General features: G+C 58.7%; 4 protein-coding genes and 1 pseudogene across 4 annotated transcripts; all 5 read left to right on the top strand.

The window, feature by feature from the left end:
* Positions 1-203: 203 nt before the first annotated feature.
* LPMP_292010 (hypothetical protein) lies at positions 204-1,307 on the top strand (the record flags this gene model as incomplete). Its single annotated transcript, XM_010702503.1, has 1 exon — positions 204-1,307. One exon carries the CDS (start codon positions 204-206, stop codon positions 1,305-1,307), a length of 1,104 nt encoding a protein of 367 aa, XP_010700805.1.
* Positions 1,308-1,836: 529 nt separating this feature from the next.
* On the top strand, positions 1,837-3,447 carry LPMP_292000 (hypothetical protein; the record flags this gene model as incomplete). The annotated part of the gene is made up of 1 exon (XM_010702502.1): positions 1,837-3,447. One exon carries the CDS (start codon positions 1,837-1,839, stop codon positions 3,445-3,447), a length of 1,611 nt encoding a protein of 536 aa, XP_010700804.1.
* Positions 3,448-5,174: 1,727 nt separating this feature from the next.
* LPMP_291990 (hypothetical protein) lies at positions 5,175-11,081 on the top strand (the record flags this gene model as incomplete). The annotated part of the gene is made up of 1 exon (XM_010702501.1): positions 5,175-11,081. The coding sequence occupies one exon, from the start codon at positions 5,175-5,177 to the stop codon at positions 11,079-11,081; it is 5,907 nt and encodes a 1,968-aa protein (XP_010700803.1).
* Positions 11,082-13,057: 1,976 nt separating this feature from the next.
* Positions 13,058-13,528, top strand: LPMP_291980 (annotated as a pseudogene).
* Positions 13,529-15,030: 1,502 nt separating this feature from the next.
* LPMP_291970 (fumarate hydratase, putative) lies at positions 15,031-16,737 on the top strand (the record flags this gene model as incomplete). Its single annotated transcript, XM_010702500.1, has 1 exon — positions 15,031-16,737. The coding sequence occupies one exon, from the start codon at positions 15,031-15,033 to the stop codon at positions 16,735-16,737; it is 1,707 nt and encodes a 568-aa protein (XP_010700802.1).
* Positions 16,738-17,187: the final 450 nt, after the last annotated feature.

Below are 17,187 nucleotides of genomic sequence, written 5' to 3'. Positions count from 1 at the left end.
ATTTGGAGCATTCTGTTGACCAGAGTAGTCCCCACACGTGCAGCCACTTTGTTTCCCCTCGATCCACCTCACTTCCTTCCCCACACCCCTCTCTCGCTCGTGTTGCACGTGCGCTTCTCACTTTTCTTCTTCTTCTCAGGGTGAGGTTCAGCAGCTCGCATACGCACAGCCGCACATTCGGTGTAAATAGGAACGTGTATGAGATGGCCGTTTCTCGCACCGCTCGCTGCTGTGCCGCCGTAGCACGGCGTTTCTTGAAGCCGTCCGTGGTGTCTCCCTCCAACGCCATCTTAGCACTCACGCACTCCGCTCGATTTGTGTGCACCCCTGAGGCGGATAGACGCTGCACTTCATCTGGTTTGCCGACTGGCGTGTGTGCCGATACCTTCGAGGCGTGCCCCGTGTGCAGCAGCAGCAAAGGTAACTGCGCCAGCAGTAATTTAAAGCGAAGCGGAGGGACTGCGACCGGGATGGGTCGTCCTCAACGAGGCACCAAGGTACATCTCTTCTCCAAGTCGGCGCAGCAACTTACCCCCGCGCAACTGACCCACTTCAGTCATTTGGGAGGACTTCTCCAGCGGCTGTCTTGTCTTCGATGGCCGTCAAGCAATGCCATGCAAATGGCCAGCAAGGCTGCTGAAGCGTACCCCCTGTTGTCCCAAGAGGGGGAGGGTGCTTCACAGCCGCCTCAAACTTGGACCTCCACAGAGTGCGGGCACGCGCTTCACAACGAGCTGTTTGTCGCGAGTCGCGTGATTGCCTCTCCCTACCACCACGCACTCCCTGCAGAGACGGACACCGTCGCTTGCTGTGATGAGGCCTTCACAGGGGTCAACCATGCGTTTCACAAGCGCGTCAATCCTGCCGGGGCGACGCTACAGGGAATACTGAAGGGTTGCGCGGAGCAGAATGCACTCGGCGCTGCGGCTGCCAGCGGCTGTATCTACGCCGACGTGGCAGACGTGTTTCTCCTGGCTGCTCGCTCCTCACCGATGACTTCTTCTCGTCACGTACAAGAGCTGGGTAAAAGGATCACTGCACCGGTACCAGCCATATGCAGCTCTTGTGCGACTGCCTGTCGCAAGGCAGGCCCACATGCGGCACAAGCGGACGCGATCTTTCCCTGTCCGGAGTGCTGGCGTCATTTATGCCATGTGGCGCGTGCGCGCCTTCAACAAGAGCGACCGCCGCTGCGCTTGTTTGTCTACGCCGCCTCGCCGGCTGCCACAGTGCACCTCTTCTCCGTAGCTCAGCAGCGCATGAAGACGATGGAAGCGCCTATGGATGTCTGCATTGTGTCAGGTTAACCGCCAGCGCCTGCTTTTCCTCTGTGGTGAGCATGCCACATAACATAACTGTCTTCGCTTCCGATCAAGTACCTGTTGGTATTCACACTTTTATTTAAATGCGGCGTGTGAAGGACATTCTCGAGGCGGATACGACAAAGCAGCCTGCAGAGCTACGCGGACCCGTGGAATCTAGCCGCCATGGCTAGAGAGCTGAGGCCACCCTTACCGTGAAGACGCCCTTCTCCCACACATGCACATACACCCAACCGCAGCAGTGATGCCCTGCTTGATCCTCTTGAATTCTGTCCTATGACGCGCCCATGCGCGTCAGTGAATGGGTCCACGCGCACACGTCAGACTGTTCACCATCATGTGTGTCGCAGACCGCGTCACATCTCCTTCACCTTCTCCCTCCTTTCGTACAACCAGAGAGGCTCTAGCACTTCCTCGAATACGGCGTGCGCATACAGCGACTCGCATGCGTTGCCTGCATATGTGCGTACATAGCGACCCGAAGCTCAAGCCGTCGAAAAGCCTGGCGTTCCCAATGAGCGGAGCGCCTTTCGAAACGCCGTCATCTTTCACGAACTGGGGACTGGTGCTTGACGGTGATGTGCGACAAGATGTCGTCAACCGCGGCGGCTGCAGCGCGACACAGCAACTTCACCTGCAACGGCCCCCACGACAGTATCCCCGAGCCGGATCCATCACGTCTGCTGCGACAGCAGCGACTGTCCGTGAATCAATCAGCCGCAACAACTACAACACCAACCATGGAAGTGGCACAGTTCTTGACGACTGGGAACGCTCTGCGGTGGGCCTGTACAGAGAGATTCGCCGCCACCGAAGCGAGGGATCGCAACCGACGCGCAACGGCGCAAAACTGCGTGACGGCACACATGCGAAGCGCCGTCTTGACCCCTCTGAGTACCCCTCACTGCCCCCGTATGCTGCATTGATGGGTACGGCGTTTCCACAGCTGCTCGGCGGGCCGTTTGCACCTCCGGGCCTGGTGCCGCCAAACCTTGCATGCGACAGCATAGAAGGCGCACCCCAGCTGTCGTCGTCCTCTCCACTGCTGCTAGAATACTTTCTCTCGATTGGGTACCCGCTGCGTCTCTCTTACAATGCGGAGGCAGCTGCCGCTTCGTACTCGGCCGCTCTTGTCGCTGTCGCCCAGAAGACAGTCGCGTGGTTTAATGACAGCGGCGTGGCAGTGGAGGATATGGCACCGAGTAGGATTGCCGCGCCGGCGCATCGCTTCGGCATCCGCCTCCTCCCTGATGTCCTGCAGCAGACGGTCGCAGCGCACCGGATGACTCCTGCAACAGCAACAGCGTGGCTGCTGCGCGTGTATGTTGGCTTTCTGGCGCCGCAGGAGGCAAAGGAGCACAGCATCCAGGCTGCAATAGCGGCGGACCACGGCTTTGAGAGTGGCCCACCAGATCCTGGGATGCCACCCGCGTTCTGCATGGAGGATATCTGGCGCTGGGCCAGCGCCATGTGCGCGGCAGTCTACCAGCTACAGACTAACACCCGCACGGTGAGAGAGACTAGCTTCCACAGAACTGAGAAGCTGCCATCTGGCACTTTGAGCGGAAGTGGAGGTGAGAAGACAGTCTCTCAGCAAGCAACGCAGTCACTTGCAAGCGAGCGTCGCAGCGATAATGTTGGGTGGCGGCTCTTCGCCCTCACTGTCCTTCAACAAACCACAACACTGATTCTGCGCGGCTGCTTCAACACGGCGACAGTCAACCCAACTACTGGATCACCAGACTCCTCCAGCGCAGGGACACAAGGAGAGTGTGCCGGTCGAGGTGGATTAAAGGAGGACTCCATGTGTGAGGTGCCATCGTCGCCACTGGCATCAGAGGCGATACTGCCACCGGTGCCCACCACCCGCGTCGTTGTGGAAGGGTTGGCGTGTTTCGCGCAGCTTTTGCGGCTTCACGAGAAGTTCCCCCGGCACGGGAAGCTGCGAAACGATCCCGGAGGTGTGCGTGCTTGCGATGCTGCCACACACGTTGCGGAAACTGCGCAGGAGATGGTTGCGAAGCAATGGGAAGGCCACGCACAGCTGGCCGTGCAGCAGCTCCCACACCTCTCTCCAGACTACCACCATCTTGTGCACATGATGGACTTTGTGCTCACCAGTTAAAGATGGATCCAAGCCGACGCACAGGGCGGGGAGAGGTTGTCGAGCGATGCTGCTTTTGTAGGAGAAGAAGAGAGACGCACGTCATCGTCGCTGTCCACCCCACCCTCCGCGCTACACTTTACTGCTGCCTTTCCTTCTTTTCAGTTTTGCCGTCGTCTTGGCTCCCTCTCTCTGACATCCGCTACTTCGCTTCTGTTGTTTTTTCCCGCTCTGCTCTTTCTTTCCTTCACCCTGAGTCGCCTTTTCGACTTGTCAGAAAAGCGTTCTTTGCTCAGTCAATGTACTACAGGAGGCGACACAGATGAAATGCGAACTCGTTGGAAACAGGCAGATGCCGAAAGAGCCGAGCGACCGACGCATTGTCGCTCTGTCTCCCCCTCCCTCTCTGGTACTGTCCATCACGTATGAGACCATGACCGCGCGGTAAGGTGGCGTGTGGGTGACATTCTGATGAAACGCATCGTTGCGTCTTCCCTTGGCATTGCTCATATTCCCTCTCTCCCTTTTTTTCGCTCTCTCTCTCTCTCACTTGTTATTCTCTTTGCTTCTCTTCCATCTTCTCACGCCTCACTACTCGTGTCGTGGTGTGCTGTGCTGGACTGGTTCGCGCACTGTACATGCTGCCATTCACCTTCCCTCTCCTCCCCCACCACGGCACCTCTCATCTTCACGCTGTTGGCGCGGATGAATGATGTCAGAGAAATTCTCCTCTGAGTGTGTGTGTGTACGGGAGCGCGTGCATCTCTGCCTACACACCGCCATTCCCTTCACACGAAGACGCAACGCACAAAAGTGAAGAAGCGGTGCTCTGCTTTGACACACGCGCACAACAGGTAGCGCCATCCAATACACTAGAAAAGTGGAGACACCCGCGCGCCACTGACTACGCCTCCCGTGGCACCACTGTCTCCCTGTCTATAGCATCAACTTCACGTCACTGTCGTGTACTCCAAAAAGCCTCTTTACACGTTTCTTCCCCTTCCCTACTCACCGATCTGTTGGCACCCGCGTGCGTACCGCCTTGATCATCGTAGGGCTGAAGAGTGGCGCGTCTGCACGTGTGTGGCGCCAAGTCTCTGCTCTCCTCGCTCCTCCAGCACCGCTGTCTATTTGGCGTGACTTAAGTTGCTGCCCTTTTACTGTCTCGGTATTATTTTTTTCCTTTTAGCGCCTCAACTCTCTCTCTCTGAGTGACGCTGGGTATCGCGAGTGAGCCAACGAGAGCGGCTCTACACCCCGTCAGATCCGCGCCTGCTGCGCCCTTTTTTGTTTTTCTCTATTTTGTTTTCTGCTTGCTCACTTTCCTCCCTAACCTCTTTTTCGTCATTGTGCCTCGGCTCCATCTCTCTCTCTTTCTCTCCCGCTCCCTCTTGGCTTTGATGTCTCTGTGGGTATCCCAGTGAAGCGTGCCACTGTTTGCCCTCGGTGCTTCCGTGTACGCCTGTGTGCGTGAGTGCGTCCCTCACCCCTCCGACTCTCTCTCCCCCTCACGACTTCGTCCCACGCGGAGCTCGACAGAAACACAAGAAGGCCATTCAACGTCACCGCCCCTCCCGCCTCCCCACCCCTCGTACGCGCCCCACCAACGTTTTTTGTTTTCGTTTTTTTGTTTGTTTGCTTGTTTGCTTTCTCGCAGTGCTGATTCGGTGAGTGCCACGCAACCCTGCCAATCATCTCATACCCTCTTTCCCTACCTCCCCTACCTCCTTTCGTGCCTGCGGTCCGGGATGAACGCAGCCACCACCGCTGTGAACCCATCGATGAGGAGCGCAAGGCGTGATAGGTCACCGAGAGTGGTGGTGGCGCTCACAGAGAGAGCGAAGCAGAGACACACAGCGCGATTGCTGGGCCGCAGCAACGAGCTCCTCCAGGCGACCCGAGCTTTCTCGGTGTGGGTGGCCGCCATCCGGGAGCGCAGGCTACAGACTCACTTGAAACGGTGCTCTACGATGCTGAAGTACCACTCCCTTCGTCAGGGATACTCTCGGTATTTCATGCAGTGGCTTGCCTTTACGCAAACGCGAACCTCTGAAAGCATGCGATCGGCCATTCGCCTGCGTCAAGATGTGCCGCTGCGGTCTAAGGCGGACTTTCTCCACCTGGCACGTCGGTACTTCGCCAAGTGGCGCTTAAAGCTGCGGGAGCGCAATCAGCGCACCGTGACCAACGTAGAACTGCTCGAAGCGCTCAACAAGGAGCGACTGCGCAGCCGCATGCTACTCAAGTGGTGGAGTTTCCACAACGCGCAGACAGCAAAGCACCACGCCATCGAGATTTTGGAGCGTGAGAACGCCATTTTGGACCTCCAGCAGGAGTTACAGAAAACAGCGCAGGCGACGAAGAGCCTGCGCAATCAACTTGATTCAGCCCTTCAGCAACAGTCAAGACTGCAGAACGACCTGGAGGCCACCCGCGATGACTTGGGCGCCTCGAAGCAGCAGCATGAAACGGAGGTCAACGAGCTGCGTGAGGCGATGCGGCAAGCGGTGAAACTGATGGAGGGGTCCTCAAGTCTGCGTTTGCACTCGCTGCAAGAGTCGGACCCCACTGCAGCAAACCCTTGCAGCACGTCAGGTGCCTCAACCCCACTGCCGTCACTACTGCAGTCTTCCAAAAAACTGCTGGAGAGTGCCCGACAGTCAAAACACACCGCCGAGACCCTACTGCACGCGGTGGGTGACACACTCGCATCCCTCACATTGGTAGCCAAAATGCCCACGCCACCCGCATCGCTCAAAGAGTGCGTCGCGCACCTGGGCAATCGGCTCAGTGAAGAAGCAAGGGAAGCTGCCACCATCAAGGCACAGCGCGATGAGCTAGCGTTGGCAGCCCAAACTACGCGTGCCACCCTGGCAGCGGCATCTCCGCTGCTGCGAGTGGACTCCGCAGCTGATTCCGGCGGGGAATCGAGCCGCGAGCCGTCGCTGATAACCTCACCCATTCGGTGCGGGTTCAACATATCGGGCCGACAGTCTGCGCTTCGCATCAGTGGCGGTGGTCGGCGCTCCGGCGCGCCGGCTGTGACCTTTGGCCACTCCTCGTCCGCGGCCTCGGTGGTGAATGGGGCGACGCCGTCATTGAGTAGCCGCTCCGCCTCGCCGGCGGAGAGATCTCTCATCGACTTTCAGAAGTTGTCACGGCTACTCATAGAAGATGCCAAGGCTGTAGTTGGAGCCATGCAAGTGGTGCACCAAGACGGTAGGCGATCCACGAACGAGGTGAAAGACTTGCAGGATGCTGCTCTTCGCGCGATCGACGCGCTTGGCGGCCGCGGTGCCACCAACACCGACTTCATGGAGAAGTCGCAGGAGTCTGATGAAGACCGTGCCAGCCGTTCAGCCAACATCGCGGACTCTCTGCGCAACCTCTGCGAGGACATGGTTGTGGTACTAGTGCTTACGTCGCTGTGGTCCGGCAGAGGCGCGTCGGAGCGGGTGAGCGAGGCACTGGAGCGGCTGTGGCACCGCACACAAGATTTGGAGGCTGCCCATGCCGACTATCGACAGCAGCTTGAGCAGTACGCCATGGTGGTGCACACCACCGTTGCCATTCTGCGACCCCCTCCGGCGATCCAGCAGTTGACCATGAGTCAGAGGACTGCGGCACTGTTGGCGCGAAGGCGGACCAGCGCGCCTCCGGACGACGCCATGGCTACACCTGAGCAAGTTGATGTAGCACGCCGTATCGCCGAGAAGCTGGCGGATAAGGGGGATCGAAGGCCTACAGAACTTCTAGAGCTGTGCCTGCAAGCTCAGCAACGAGCAGCAGCGGAGCAGTCTAGCGTGCCGGAGAATGAGTTAGATGGGCTTGTGAAGAGTGCGCACGAAATCATAGCAGTTGTTGTGGGTAAGACCCATAGTAGGGAGCTAGGAGTTGAGCTTTCTCTGGAGTCAGCGTCGCAGAGAAGCCGCCTCAGTAGGTCTGCCGCGCTACCAGAGACGTCCGACTCAGCAGCGGAAGCCGAGGTGTCACAGAGCAGATCCGTAGACCCTCCAACAGCAAAGGTGGTGGCAACAACTCTGAAGGCTGTGGCTGCGGTAGCCGCCGAGACGCTTAGAAGAACTGACGGGGTTGCCGATAGCTCCCTCCTCGACGCCTTGGCGTGTTCGTGGGAGCAGGTGGACCAGCTTCAAGAGCAACTGAAGGCCCTCGCAGCCTCGGAGCAGCGAAACGCAGAGGGGAAGAAGCGACTACAGATGGAGCTGAAGGAGGCGGTGCAACAAAGCAAAGCCAGCGAGAACATTTTCAAGCAGCATCTCGATGATCTCGAAAAGGCCCGCGGCGCCGCCGAGAGGGATCTGCACCAGCAGGTGAAAGCACTGCAGCGTGAGGCAGCTCAGAGAGCTCAGGACTGCAAGAAGCTGGAGGTGGAACTAGAGGGACTGGAGGAGGACAACAGGGCGAAGGATTTGGCGCTGCATGCACAGACGGAGGCACTGGAGAAGGAGCGGCGCGAGCACGCCGAGAAAATACGCAGATTACGTGAAGAGGTAGAGAGCCTGCAAAGCCAGCTAGCCGCGGCCGAGGTAGAAAATTCGTTGAGTGGCGAAGCAAATGAGGTATTGCACCGGCGCCTCGTGGACCAGCAGCGGAAACAGTTGAATTATGATGCCGCCGTCGCTGAGTTTGAGGGGAAACTTCGTTTCGCGCACGAGACCATCGAGACGGCTGCTGCTGCACGCCAAGAGTTGACGGCCCAGCTGTTAGCTGTTGAAGAGGAGAATCGCACAAACATCGCCATCGGTGTGTTTCTGCGCGATGTACTGCGGGACTGCTTGACGCGTCTTCATCACATGACTCGTAATTTGGGTGATACAGCAGCGTCGGAACCGTCGCCGAGAGCATCGCTCACACTTCGGGAGGCACACGAAAGGCCTCCACCGATACTGACCTGCGACAGCAACCCGTCCGAGTACGTGGAGTACATATTGCAACTGGACGGCAACAACTCTACTGGGAAGCAGCTGGTTCAGGAACACCTGCGCGAGAACGTGGTACTGCATGGGTTGCGGGCACTCTGCGTAGATGGAGGTGCAGCAGGCACATCTGAAGCAGAGTCGAGAGCAGCGTCTGCAGGTCGCAGCGTCAGTTTCGACGATGCCGACCCATCCACCTGGGAGGTTCTGGCAGAGCTGCACGATCGCTTTGTCATCCTGTACGACCGCATCGCTCAGATGGACAAAAGTGCAGCGGAGCAGCGCGCGCATCTTGATGCACTCACCGCTGTCAATGACCAGCTGACAGCAGACGTGTTGGCGGGGCTTGTTGAGCTTCAGCCGTGGTTGTCTGTCGCTGCGGTTGCTTCACAGGAAGAGCACCACACAGCACTGAGCCCGGGCGCAAACGGCGCTGGATCGCCCCCTCACACCCCAGCCTTGCGGGCAGCCTGTGCGGAGGTGGCGCAGGCGCTGGAGGCGATGCGGAAAGTGGCGGCTCTCGCGCAACCGCTCATGGAAATGCGTTCTTCCGGATCGCCGCCCCGTCGCGCAAATATTAGCGGGCCTCTAAACATTCCAGGCACCGACGCGGCTGCAACGAAGCGGCTGCTGTCGCTGGTGGCAGATGTGCAGGACATGGCGGACTGCCTGCAGCACCTGTCGGAGTCCGTCATACACGGCATCCTCGCCCTTGGCGGCACGCCCGATGAGGCGGCACTAAACACGACGAACGGCATGGCGCACCCACACAACGCGAGTTCGCCCATGGCCACCGCAGCGACGAATGGCGGTGCAGCCAAGCACCACTCACAGATTGGGGTACAGTCCGGGTGTGTAGACAGTCACCTACTCGCCGCCCGTCTGGAGGCAATATGCAAGGAGACGGGCACGTCAGTGCAGGAAGTGAAGCAGCTGATGGACGCTGTGGATGGTGCGAACAATGCCTCCTCCGCAAGCTCGATGCCGGGGAGCAGCAGGATGGTGAGGCTGAGTGACATGCTGCCATTCATTCGCTCCAAGATGCAGGAGTTGCAAGCGGTGAAGCGGGAATCGGAGCAGATGCTGACCGGGTTGGACCGCGCCTTTAAAGATGACGACGATGACTCCATCTCCACCTCAATGTCCTCGACCCAGCGCTCGCTGAAGCCGAAGCAAAAACCGCTCCCCGCCTTTCAGGGTACCCCGGAGTCAGGACTGTGTCTCATGCAGCAGGAAATGAAGAGCTGTAGGAAGAAGGCATCGCGGCGCCCTGGCGACTTCGCCAGCGTGCTACAGGACACCAAGGCCACTGTGCGGGAGCGCATCGGCGACTTGCAAAACCTGTGTCTCGCGTCTCGCTCCCTCCTGCAAGTTCTGGAAGGCCGCTTTCTCAAGGACGACAAGGCGGAGCAGCCACCCAGGTATGGAGAGGCGCTGGTGGCCTTGCTGACTACACAGATCGAGGACCTCAAGCAGGCGCTGCCAGAGACAGAGGAGGCGCTCGCGGGCTACCGCAGCAGTCTTCTTAACGTCACCGTCGGCACGCGGCTGCACCTGCTGTGCAGCGTGGTTTGCTCTCTGAAGCTGGAGCGCGACTCGCTAAAAGAAGACCTGGCTCGCCACGGGCGGCAGGGCAATATGCTGTTAAACGATTTCAGCAAAGAGGCCAAGTTGCTTCGCGCCGAGATTGCCCGACTCCAGGAAGAGAAGGAACGCCTCGCGAGGGCAAAGACCAGCGCATCTGACGAGGTCGAGGCTCAGAAGTGTAACGTGGCGGAGTTGGCGGCGACGCTGACATCGTTTCAGCAGGAGCGCAACGTGCTGTGTGAGGCCCTCGCGCACAGCCTGCGCGGCCTACCAGGTACGCCATACCGACGCGTTCCTCTCGTCAGTGTGCAGGAGAATCTGCTCGCTGCCTTGACGAAAGAACAGGGAAAGCCGCTGACGGTATCCGTGGAGGCAGCCCTTCGAAGTTCCGACGCACACCAGCAGCGCCTGCAGGACATCCTTCACGGCTCTCTCGGTGAACTGCGCTGCGGCATGGCGGTGCTGCGTACGCAGGTAGAGAACTGCTGGGACCTCTACGGCCGACCTATGGTGAACGCAGCGGCGCAGCAGTTTATGGAGGCGACGGAGGTGTTGGCGCTGGAGAACAACATGTTACGTCCGCGTGCAATTGAGCGGGAGAAGCTGGTGCGCGGCAAGGCGGAGCTGGAGGCCGCGCTGGCTGATGCTGAAGAAGCTCGTGCGGATGTCGTTGCTCGTCTGGAACGCGCCGATGATGAAAACACGCAGCTGCGGAGAGCATTGCGGGATGCGCAGATGGCGCAGGCACTCACAAACGGTGATGACAACGAGGAGGACAAGAATAAATGGAACCAAAGAAGTGGACAGTTGCTGAGAACGCACTCAGTAGAGTGGGAGCGCCGCATGATCGATGGCGCTACGGAGCTGACGATGAACGCGGTCAACTCAATGAGCGGCACCTCCATGTCGGCTGTCTTTGGTTCCGTTGTAGAAGAGACCCTGCGCATCTATGCGGGTGTGCGACGCAGTGTGCAGGGGATAGAGGCGGCCTACGTGGCATCGCGCGGCAAGGACGACCACCACGTGCAGGCGGAGGTGGAGCAGCGCCTGCAGGAGCTGCGTACGCTCTCCGAATCCGCCAACTACCTTTCGGCGCGTCTACCCGTACTGTATCGTGAGCCGTATCCGTGAGTAAAACAGCACAACGGTAAAGGGGCGAGGGAGCCTGCCACCTTGGCTAGTGCATGATGTCCGTACGCACACTGCTGCGTGTGCTTGAAAGTGGCCCAATACGTGAATAGGGCTACGTAACGTAGCAGCGGTGTCGTGTCCTCTGAGTCTCTGTGCTATGCTCGTCAAGTTGTTGTTTACCTCTTGTCGCTGTACTGCCCTTTCCGAGTGCACTTCGACTCCTCGATTTCCTTTGTGTTGTTGGTTTGTTTGTTTGTTTTTTCGCTTCCGCTCAGCTACGCAACGGAGACAATTGTGCACTCCCCACCCCCTCTCTCCATCCTCGCAGTCGCCTACTTCGCCATGGCGCGCTTACGCAGCGTGAGACAAGCGCAATGTAGAAAAAAAGCGGCGCGAACAACAACAACATCATCTAAACAAACAAAGCAACCACGGGGAAATACGGCATCCGTCCAAGACACAGGCAGAAGTGCAGGCTACCCCACACCCCCACCTCCACCGCGTGAGGCAGCGCAAACGTATGGGGGAGGGAGGGTTAGCAACATCGGCTTCAGGAAAAGCCTTTCTCTCGTCGGCATTGCTCGGTGACTCGCCTCCACCTCACCATTCCTCTTTGACTCCTCTCATGTCGCGCTCTCCACTCCCGTCCCTACCAGCACCGGGACCATCTCTGCACTTTGCTGCAGTGCGGGTGTACATTTTTTTTTTTGCATGTTTCCTGCACTTTTTCGCTCGATAGATTCATCGCACCCCTTCTGTTTCGCCTTGCTTCCGATGCTCATGAGCTCCTCATCAGCAATGGGGGCCTGCAGTCCTACTTAGAGGTCTGTCTCCATCGCATCTTCGCCACGGCTGCGAGAACGAATCGTTTCCACTCCGCGGCAATGGGAGGCGGGAGGCCGCGTCGAAGACGGCGGTCGTCGCTGGTTTTGCTTTGTGGTGTTCAATCTGGTGCGCCACAACGCGCAGTCGCTACTGCAGGTTCCGCTGACACAGCGCCGGTAGCGGCTGCAGGAGGTGCTGAGAGAGCCGTTAGTCCGCCTCGAGGTCATCACCGTTGAAGTGGTTGGCACCACAGCGTTGATCATGGCGGAGCTGGGAAAGGCGGTGGGGGGGGGGGCGGAATATCAGGGTGTGGTTTTGAAGACGGCAACCATCCTGTACAGGCCAGCCAAGCGGAAGCTTGCCTGTATAAAGCTGAAAGCGGACCACCTTGCCGGTTTGACGAGATCGCTCGCCCCGGTTGTCGTCGACCGCTACGACGGCAGGAAGTTCGGCAGCTCGCACCTACACTACTTTTTGCTGATGAGTCCTCTGCGAGGGTCGGTCGGTCACGACAACGAGGTAGAGGGCGGCGCGCTCCTCACCGTGCGGCACGGTGGACACTGGGTACACGAGGAAGGAGCTCACTGAACTGCACGCCACCTTCGACCCGCACTGGAGGAGAGCATGCGCTCCCTCAGCTGACCGTCTCAGCCTAGCTGGAGAAGCGGCTGCCAACAAGAAGAAAGAAGTCGGTGCTGGACGGGTACGTGCACCGCCGGCACTCAGTGGTGGTCGAGGTGCTTGGATACGCCTTTACAGATTCTACGCACCGTCGTGTTGGTTTCACCCCCCACTTTCTACTGGTAGTCCGCCTGCTGTAGGGCAGGACAGTCAAAGATGCTACCTTCGTTCCGCACCTGGCTGCCGCACGGGAGGCCTTCGAACATACACTGCGCAGATTTCTTGCGGAGACGCAAGTCGGGCTTCTCAGGGGAGACTCCATGGGGTGGAAACGCCGCTGCGAAGTACACGGCGACAGGGGGAGCGGTAGCAGCAATCCCGGCGGCAGTCCCGGACGCGGCGCGGCAACTTCCTATCTCGGCGATGGCGAGAGTTCGATGTCTGGGTTTACCGCAATGACTTTGCTCGACGCTGCCTCACAGCTGCAGCCACAGCCCTTTTCGACCAGGCTCTCCGGCTCTCTAGGGGTGATGCCACGCGCTCGACGGGAGAAGGTGGCGAGCTGCCTGTTCAACGACTACGTGTTTTGTGTTCTCTATGGTACCCCTGGCAGTGTCGAGGCGTGGCGGAAGACGGTGACAGGCACAGCAGGGCCAAGTGACGTCGACGGCGGTGCGGGCTCTTTTTCTTCACTGAGCAACTGGAAAGTCGTGGAGCAACAGCTGCAGCGGCATGGAGGCCAAGCCGTGGCGAGCCGGACCTGCACCACGTCGTTGCGCATCACTCATAGCATTAGTGCAACAAAATTGATCAACTGGATTCAGCTCTGTGAGAGCAAACTGGCGCACGTGCGTGCTAAGTAGGCATCTGCAGATGTAGTACACCTTCAATGGCTGGTGAACTGGGTAGAGGCAGGCGCTGGGCTACTGTTGGTACCGTGGTACATGCTCTACGCCAGCTCCTTCCTCATGGCCAAATTTACGCAGCTACTGGGCACGTAAGAAGGTGCTTGGCACACGACCCTTGCACAGAGATGCGTCTACCTCACCCCATCCCTTCGCCATCACTGTGCGCGTCCACGAGGGCGAGGTACGAGGGCAAGGGCAGCCAAATGTAGAGAGTAACTCGCAGGTCTCCACCTCGCGCCAAGTTCACGCTTATCGGCATGGACTCGAACTAGACAGTGCCTCGGGGCCGCTTTCAAGATCGAATATGTTTTACCATCATTGCCCTCGGCGAGGACAACGCACAGACTCTTTTAGGTGGCCATCACGAATGGCATCACGTGTGTCTTCCTCGCCAACCTCACGTACCACATCTTTGCACGGAGCAGTGGCGGCGTTTGTCAGTGCCAGGTCTATGTTCACCCGTGCTGCGGGCAGCTGAAGTGGTGCGGCAGCTGCGTACTATGTCTGAGGACGCGGCGGCTCTGCCTCCATTGATGAAGCGTCACTCTATGCTGGCAAAAGATGAGGACGCAGGAAGAGGCAGTGCGGCGGTGGAGGAGGCGCCGGGCTGACAGGTGACATTTTTTGTCTCACGGACGGCGTCCTTTTTGATGAAAAAGCGCACCGCGTATGCCCTTGGCGCACCAACAAAACACAGCCACGTGGACGGCAGAGCAGCGGCTGCACACGCACCCGTGTGTAGTGGAGTGCGACGCGTGCGTGGAGATGGGCTTGGCAGATGCAACGAGCGCTGCCAAACGATAGTGGGAGGTGGTGGACAGTCGCACACGCGCACTAAGAGTGTACCGCTTCGACAAGCAAACGACCGAATCTGATGGCGCAGGGGGCTGGCGAGAAAGGGGCAGAAGTGCTGAAGGCCATCATTTCGAACCATCCGCGAACCTACCTCCACCCACCCGCCTTTCAGTGCGCATGCACCGTATCCTCTTGCCACTTCTAGCCCAAAGCGCGAGAGGATACGGTGCGGAAAAAAGGTCATCCTTCTCACAGAAAAAGAGGAACATAGAGCAGTGCCTGTCCCACTCTCCCTGAGCACCAACACCAGTGGTAAAAGACAGAGGCGTCGCTAAGAGACGCCGCGGACGCGTAAGAGAGGTGCGCCCGGGCGAGAACACGAGAGGAGGCCGCGATCTTCTCCTTTTGGTTGCTCTCGACGCCTTTTGCCATGCCTTACCACCACCACCCTTCCCCTCGGACACTACCACAAGCAAGAACGAGTGCATGCTTCTCCCTTGCTCATAGCCGTCAGCCTCGCCTTCTCTTTGGGTTGGGTCATTGTAGCACCGCTCTGTACCTCTTCTTCGACGCTTTGTTGTTTGCCTCTCTCTCTCCCTCTCTCCACCATTCTCTGGTGAACGCGTCACACCGGATTGGGCCACCGCCTGTCGCCTCATTCACCTCACAGTCTCTCTTCCATACACACCCCACTGCAGCTGTCAGAGCGTCGAAAGAAGCGTCACTGTACCTCCTTTATTCCCCCTCTTCGTCTTCGTCTTCTGTGCCCCATCCATACTCGGCCCCCAGTCACGCACGTCATGTCTCTGTGCGACCAGTGCGAGATTGGGTGCCACCGTGCGGGCATCAAGGACATCGAGGACGCGGCCGCTGTCAACAAGGACTTCCACTTCTCCGCTATCTTCCAGCCCACCGATCCGCATCACCACGAAACCCAGTTCACCAAGATCGAGGGGAGCGAGAAGTACGTGGAGGAGGTGGTGGTGTTCGGACGAGAGGTGCTGAAGGTGAACCCAGAGGCTCTCACTATTGTCGCCCACCGTGCCTACTCGGATGTGCACCACTTCTTCCGCAAGGATCACCTGGAGGGCTGGCGCCGCGCCATTGATGACCCCGAGTCCTCTGACAACGACCGCTACGTCGCCATGACGCTGCTGAAGAACGCCTGCATTGCGGCAGGTCGCGTACTGCCATCGTGCCAGGATACCGGCACGGCCATCGTGCTCGGCAAGCGTGGTGAGCTCTGCTGGACCGGCGGTGAGGACGAGAAATACCTGTCCAAGGGTGTGTGGAACGCCTACAAATATCACAACCTGCGTTACAGCCAGACGGCCGCACTGGACATGTTCAAAGAGTGCAACACAGGCGACAACCTTCCCGCCCAGCTCGACCTGCTCGCGGTGCCCGGAAGCGGCTACGAGTTCCTCTTCATTGCCAAGGGAGGCGGCTCAGCAAACAAGGCATACCTGTACCAGGAAACCAAGGCACTGCTGAACCCCAAGTCACTGCGTGCCTTCATCGAGGAGAAGCTCAAGACCCTTGGCACGGCCGCCTGCCCGCCCTACCACATCGCCCTCGTCATCGGCGGCACGAGCGCTGAGATGACCATGAAAACAGTGAAGTTAGCCAGCTGCCGCTACTACGACTCTCTCCCGACTACCGGCGACAAGCATGGCCGCGCCTTCCGCGACCTCGAGTGGGAAGCAGTCGTGATGGAGGTGGCACAGAAGAGCGGGATTGGTGCGCAGTTTGGTGGTAAGTACTTCGCCCACCAGGCGCGCGTGATTCGGTTGCCCCGCCACGGCGCCTCCTGCCCAGTAGGCCTTGCGGTGTCCTGCAGCGCAGATCGCCAGATTCTTGCGAAGATCAACAAGAACGGCATTTACATTGAGCAACTGGAGGAAAACCCGGCGCAGTACCTGCCCGACATCACGACAGCAAACCTAAGTATCACAAGCGTGAACGTCGACCTAAAGCGCCCCATTGACGAGGTGCGTCGGCAGCTCAGTCAGTACCCGGTCGGAACCCGTGTGATGCTAAACGGCACCCTCATCGTGGCCCGCGATACGGCTCACGCCAAGATCAAAGAGATTCTAGATAGCGGCGAACCGCTGCCGGACTACATGAAGACGTCGCCAATCTACTACGCTGGGCCCGCCAAGACGCCAGAGGGCTACGCCTCTGGTTCCTTCGGTCCGACAACGGCCGGCCGCATGGACTCCTACGTCGATCTCTTTCAGTCGCACGGCGGCAGCCACATCATGCTCGCCAAGGGCAACCGCAGCAAGCAGGTGACAGACGCGTGCAAGAAGCACGGTGGCTTCTACCTTGGCAGCATCGGCGGTCCAGCGGCCATACTCGCCAAGGACTCGATCAAGGAAGTGAAATGCATCGCCTTCCCGGAACTCGGCATGGAGGCGGTGTGGAAGATCGAGGTTGTGGATTTTCCTGCGTTCATCATCGTCGATGACAAGGGAAACGACATGTTCTCGAAGATGCTTATGTAGTCGCGTAACAGCTCCCTTCACAGGCTGTGCCTCAATGCCTTTAATGTTGCCCTCCTCTCCCTCTCTCTCTTTCCCTTGCTTGATTTTTTTTCCTTCTCGCGTGCGGTGTTGGCACTGCTTTCCGCCCTCTCTCTCTCTCTCTGTGCGCTGCTGGGATAGGCAAGGTGCTTCGTTGCGTGTAGTGTGCGTTCTACAAGAAGGCAGTCAAGACGATGAGAATGCAATCTGCAGGACGTTGTCATTCATTCTCTGCAGCAGCAGCGCCACGACTGGTACACACACACACACACACACGCAGTGCAAGATACGAGGGCGACCGAGTATCATCCAGACACCCACCATCACTACTCAAGAAACCGAGCCGAGACTGACGGTGAAGAAGGGAAGGCAAAGAAGTAAGCGAACATCAAGCAAGAGAGAGAGTAATCGTTCAAGCAGTAAGTTCATCTA

This window comes from Leishmania panamensis (assembly GCF_000755165.1).
Source record: "Leishmania panamensis strain MHOM/PA/94/PSC-1 chromosome 29 sequence".
Classification (NCBI taxonomy): domain Eukaryota; phylum Euglenozoa; class Kinetoplastea; order Trypanosomatida; family Trypanosomatidae; genus Leishmania; species Leishmania panamensis.
The sequence above is the reverse complement of the archived record's forward strand: the minus strand, read 5'-3'. Positions and strand labels throughout refer to the sequence as shown.